General features: G+C 40.7%; 1 protein-coding gene across 3 annotated transcripts in view; it reads right to left on the reverse strand.

Moving 5' to 3' along the window:
• Positions 1–6,307, reverse strand: part of crppa (CDP-L-ribitol pyrophosphorylase A) — a 31,953-nt gene that overhangs the window by 19,880 nt on the left and 5,766 nt on the right. For all 3 annotated transcript variants that reach the window (XM_020615583.1, XM_020615582.1, XM_020615584.1), the window contains exons 4-6: positions 3,223–3,327; positions 2,218–2,263; positions 704–801 (exon numbers count right to left, since the gene is read on the reverse strand). In XM_020615583.1, coding sequence (XP_020471239.1) covers positions 704–801; positions 2,218–2,263; positions 3,223–3,327 — 249 coding nt within the window. The remainder of the gene's footprint in view (positions 1–703; positions 802–2,217; positions 2,264–3,222; positions 3,328–6,307) is intronic.

Raw genomic sequence — 6,307 nt, forward strand, 5'->3', positions numbered from 1 at the left:
TCCCCTCCTTTTCCCTTTCTTGCATTTCATAGACTGCATAAGTTGGAAATACCCACACTTCACACATTACAACCTTGATAAACATTCTATATTCTTTTGTAACGTCATGTAACTGTTGTCTTGTCTCCCATGTTCGGTACTGTTTTGTTAATGTGTTACTTTGTTTAAATTTTTTTAAAAATAAAAAATTTAATATCTCAGACTCTCATGCTTTACTGATTTGCATACAGATACTGTTTCCCATTGCCTAATAAGAACAGCTTTACAAGTGACAGTAAATGGAGGTTGTTGAAAAGGAAGTGAAAAGGAGGGACATGAACTGTGGTGGAAAATGGGAACTTGTCAAGTCTGACTGAGCTGAAGGGTTAGAACTCGACATTAAACACTCAATTAATCAACCAAACTCCAACCAAACAGGAAATATGACTGCTGTCTGCTCTCCTGCATGCAGGGGAGTGAGAGGTGGAGGCTGGCGATGAAGGGGGAGAATGAGGAGGAGGAAAAGTTGCAGTGTTGATGTCCCAGACAGGCTCCTTTAGAGGTCTGACTGCAGATGGCAAGTCTCCCCACTGGGCCACCCAAGTGGAGCTCACATATAGTTTATGGAGGGATTTGAGGCCCAGGAAGGGATAAAAACTGTTAACACCTGGGGATTTTCAGTAGTGCTGTCATCAACATAACCAACATTTTAATCAGCTCTTACCATGTCCCAAGTTCGAGCAGCCTTCTGGAGGGTGCCAGCCAGGGTCACAGCTTGTGCTGATGCACCTGTGACAACACAGGCTGACCGGGACAGAGTCTCTGAAAGAGAATGACACGTGATGGGTTAGAAAATCCTGTGATAACTGCTTATCCACATCTGCATAAACACAAATATTCTAGCAGCTAGTCTGGTGCCATCAACGGATGTCTACTGGAGAAGGTGTGCATTAATAAGAACTGAAAAAATAACAACCAGGCAAGAAAAGCAGTCACTTAAAAAGGTTCATGGTGTATTGTAACTTCTAAACTGTTCTATATCATTAGTGTTTTGCCGTATATCAGAGTTGCACCCTGCAGCCTCACGGCCACAATGCCATTAAAGCAAGTTTAGAAATTTACAGTTAGAGTAATTAAAATATTAATGTGATGGAAGAATCATTAAGTATTTTAAATATGGTTTACTATCTGCTAGCTTTAGCTGTTAGCAAGTGCTTGACTGCTAAAGTGAAAAGGGCTGAAACGTGGCATGCAGTCAGCTAACATTACTGATGGATGCTCACTCAGTCTTGGTGTTTATGAATAACGAACACACAGCATCCTCACTGACTTTTTAAATATCAAAGCAATACAGAGTGACATTTCATTTCTGATTTTGTAGTTTGGCTAAATACTGAGAGAGCAATTCAAATCCAAAAAATTAGCAGTCTGCTAACAGGGCTGATCCTGTCCTTAATTTTAAAATGACAAGGCAGGTTGAGGTGCCAGAACAGTTTATGTTGCTGGGCTGCTCTGGCTGAAAGCCTGAGCTCAGCACAGCCACCCCAGTGAAAACAGACCTCCATTCCTTGAAAGCCGTCACTTCAAAGGCATCTGTTGAGAAATCACTTCAAATATCGACTTATCATGCAAACACTTCTCAACAGGACTCACACAGAAGCATGTGTGCATGAATGTGAGCACAGAAGCAGAAACACGCGACACTTCCTCATACTGACAGAACTTTCCTCCACATCTTTAAAAAGCGCACAAATTAATTCATATCAGAGGATCTGGGAATAATCACTGTGCACCTTATATCATTATCAATCACACGACTGTTGGCGCAGGCAGTGTGAAATATAGGGCTCTGGTTATTTCCATTTCTCTGATTGTGATAGTCTCACTTGTCCTGACTTGCTCTCTGTAGTATTCACATTCTGCTGACAGCTGCTCTGTTCTAACCCAGTCGAACAGCTCAACAAAGAATTTCTCCCTCCAACTACTGTGATGGACTACTCTGGTGCAATGTCACCTAGTCAGGTCTAACACTAAACTGCAGGACAAAAAGAGACAAAACATTCGTCCGCTGCTCACTGCTGACCATTTAACCTGAGAAGAACTGTTGCGTTCAGCCTTACAGGTATACTTCTCTATACATACAGTTTGTGCGATTATGTTAAAAGATGAAAAAAATCCATTATGCACAACACATACAGGAAATGATGTAGTAGAATATTGATAAAAATGACAACCCACCTTTGATGATGGACTCTGCAGCAGCCAAATCTCGTTTGTATGTTACCTGAATGGCAAATTAAACTGGGTTTAAATGGTCCGTTGATAAAATTTACATAAAAAATTCATTTTTATCCATAAAGGTGTCTATGCCAGCTATGTATTCCAAAAATGTTTAGACAGATGGCTAATCCATCATCCCAATACAATGTTCTCCTAAAAGCATTGAAAAATGACACTTTAAAATCTCGACAGCATTAAACACTACAAGAAACACTGTCCCAGTTACTCTGGATTAATGCTGCCCAACCGAGAGGTCACAACATGACCAATTAAAAATGAACTATATTTATTCTTTGGTCTTTTCTCAATTATTTTGTATTTCCTTGAGTAGCACTGTGTAGTTTTGCCTCTTCAAGAGACAATCAGCCTATTTCCACTGCAATTTGAGGGGACCAGGAACCATTTCAGGAACCAGGGTCCAAATTTAGCTCTGGCCACAGCTCTTGTCCATGTGCCTATTCTTCTCCCATGAACAACACATCTTGTATTCTCACATGTGAGAGTTGCCTTCCAGATGCCAGAATGTTATTGTTTCTTCACATTTACAGGAACACACATTTAGTTCTTGAATTAGTTCCTGAACTCTGCGGAGCCTGGAAGCTTTCCATGTCCATTGTACTGCGAAGGAGACTGAAATCTCAAAACCTTAATATATAAAATCAAAACTATCTTCATGGATACTAATTATAAAAATGTCTTTTATAATTTGGAATGATTCCCTTAAAGCCTAAGTTATAGAGGGTTCAGAACAAGCATTTATATTTAAACTAACTTCCACACACTAATCCAAGATGCCATATTTAATACAGTATGATAGTGCTTCCTCTTTTACCCTCCTCAGTTTCATTACATGAACTTTTCTTGTGCCCATATGATAAATCTGTAGTGGGCATACAGCTATGAAAGGCCGAGTGTTACCAGATCCCCAGTCCCCAGCCCAAACCAGGCTCCTGGCAAGCTCACCTTCCACAGTGTTGGCGGACCCTCGATGAGCTTGGCACTGACGCCACAGTACTGCAGAGCCAGATGGAGACACTCGGTGCCAAAGTCGAAGTCTGACTCAGTGCACTGCAGAGGGGACACAACAGAGAGCAGCGGCTGTAGACAACTGTTGACAACAACGTATTTCCATCACATTCAGTGGAACTGTGGTCCACTAAGTTGTTCCACTGCAGTGCTGGAATGGCTGCAACCAACTGGATGGCCTGTTATACAGTGTACAAACATATCTATAGCTGTAGCTGTAGTTGATTTGTATATTTACAATGCACAGATTTTCATGATGAGTCTTTTAAAAGCATCAGCAGATTGAAAAAAAAATTCAGCAGCTATTCTATTCTTGTCCCAGGAAATGTTCACTATGATTTACAAAATATTTTATGCACACAGGACCTTGGCATTATTTTTAGATATGGTCAACACAATAAATAGTCCATTACATAAATCCTTATTTTAAAAAATCCTATTCTTTTGTAACAATATTTCTGCACATGGCAGCCCTAGAGCATTTAGCAACCATTGCATCAAACACAAGGAAAGTGTTGGATAAAGAAAACAACCTACCAAGAACTGAGCTTTGCTTAGAGCCACATGCAAAGTTAATGACCTTTTCTTGGGAATGTGAATGTGCCCCACGTGTTTGGTGGCAATCTGATGATCATATTATAAAATATTTTGTGAGGAAACTTGATTTTTGGTCTGAGAGCACTGCAAGTGAAAACCTCATGGAGAGTCCACAGTGGGAGGGGTTCCTCTTCTAGAAACCATGAAAGATCTCTGAAGATCTTTGAAGTTAACTGCAAAACAATTAGTATAAACCTCAACAATAAAATATTATAGTAAGATGCTTGGAAAGGTCCCACTTTATTTTAAAGGGCAATCAGGTTCAATCACATTACAGAATGATCTGCTATGATCTACCACTTCATTCCTAAGATAATTTGGCTCTGTACAGTTTACTGCTGTCTTCTCCAGAGATAAAGTTCTTCTTTAATTTGAACTTTTTGCAGATATTTCAAAGACAGGGTTCTCACAGAAGAAAAACAGGTTCATAATACGATGGTGCTCCACATTTTTCATTGTTTTCTTTGGCTGGTGGAGAGTTGGCCCTGTAATGCTCCTATCTTCCTGAATTAAGATTTAAAATGTGTAAGTTCAGTTTTATCAGGTCATATTTTCCAACATTTTTCTGTAAGACATGTACAACTGTGGACCAAAGACACACCTGACTGTGGCTGCATATGTATAAAAGAAGGGCAGCTCTGTCACGTTCATCTGCAGGTCATATTTGAAATGAAAATAATAACACAAATAACAACAAATAAATTTAGTAAAGATGGCGGTGCACAAGTTGGCTCTCCAGTATGGTGTTTTTCGTACATTCTGATACGTGTGTTTGTGTTTGCTGAGCTTTGTCAAGCAAAGCAGATCTACAACTGGCAGGAGTTAACAAATTATGGATTATAATCCAACATCGTTGTCACAACAGACTTCCAAAGCGCTCACAACATCCCTGTGGACATAGCGAGACCACATGGGCCTCCAGCAACAGGGATCGCTGGATGTAACCAGGGCTCCATTATTATTGTCACACAGCATTATTATTGTCTCATACAGAGTTGTTGGCAGCAAACAGTAGCTCCATATCGTCCATTTTGTATGCGATGGACCTGGCGATGGACCTGACCTCACAGCAAGAACGTCTTGGATTTGAGCCCCGGCCAACCCAAGGCCTTTCTGTGTAGAGTTTGCATGTTTTCCCTGTGCCTGTGTGGGTTCTCTCCGGGTGCTCCAGCTTCCTCCCACAGTCCAAAAACATGCAGCTTAGGTTGACTGGTGACTAAAGTGTCCGTAGGAATGAGTACGTGTGTGGTTGCCCGGCAGCCTCGTTTTTGTTTCCTCGCTCTGCGCCGACAGCGCTGCTTGTTGAGCCTGAAGTTAATATGCTGGAAAATCTCAGGTCAAAGAATATGTAAACTTTATGACTTATTCTATGATCTGTAATTTCCTGATCTGAATTGTAATTTTTCTAGTTTTACACAACAATCTTTAAAGCTGCATTCATCATTTGTGTAATAAAAAGGGTAAAAAAAAAAAAGACTATGTAATGTGAAAGAAACTCAAAAAGAATTTCATTTTACTGCCACTCAGATGTTAGCATTCCTACAGTCCTCGACTAGTTTTAATAAAGATAAATACATTTGCAGTTTTTTGTGCTTTGACTCACTGCTTGGAAGCTGGGTTTCTGAAGATCCCATGGAAGTCTGGGTCGAGGCGATGAGCTCATTTGGTTTAAAGTGCAGTCCAGACTACAAAGATGAATTCAAGCTACCTGAGATTATACTGGGGTAATATTTTATCAAGGTATAAAAGAGAAGGGTCTTTTATTCCAGGGACCCTGGAACTGAAGAGAAGATTTACAGAAGAAATTTAACCTTTAGCATTTTGTCCCAGTACAAAAGCTTTCACTGGGGAATGGATAAAGTGTCTCCCCCTTTGTCTTTTCAGCCCCAAGTTCTTCTACACTCAATGGACGTCAAGCTACTAATGTGCAGTTCTCAGAGATTTTTTCATGCACATGTCCTACAGTTCTAACCTGACACTTTCCCTTCTTTTGAAAAGAGGACAACAAGAGGAGGGGGGTGGGGAGGACACTCTCAGTCAACCCCAGCCTCCCCCGTCTCCAGCAACCTCCCCAGTTTGTCTTAATTTCTGCAACCTGACTGGCCTTGACAGTGCAGCCTAAATGTGAGCTCATTTTCTGAAAGGGCCAAAGCCAACAAGGCTCTCAGAGCAATTTAAAGATCCATACGTGCCAGGAATAAAAGTAAGTGTCAAAAAATGAGGCTCCAAGTGGAAGAACACGTTAGCTCTTAGCTCAAGGTCTGCTCTATCTTTCAAAAACATAGCCATCAGAAGAACCGTCTAATGGATTCAGGGTTCAAACAGCAAATACAAAGTGCAATTCCAGCTTAATATTAAGTTGGCCTGCCAGGTTTTAGCATTAAGCCCCTGCTTTCAAAGCACACATTTACAGCTTACATCAGCA

Source organism: Monopterus albus, unplaced genomic scaffold (genome assembly GCF_001952655.1).
Source record: "Monopterus albus unplaced genomic scaffold, M_albus_1.0 scaffold166.1, whole genome shotgun sequence".
Lineage (NCBI taxonomy): Eukaryota > Metazoa > Chordata > Actinopteri > Synbranchiformes > Synbranchidae > Monopterus > Monopterus albus.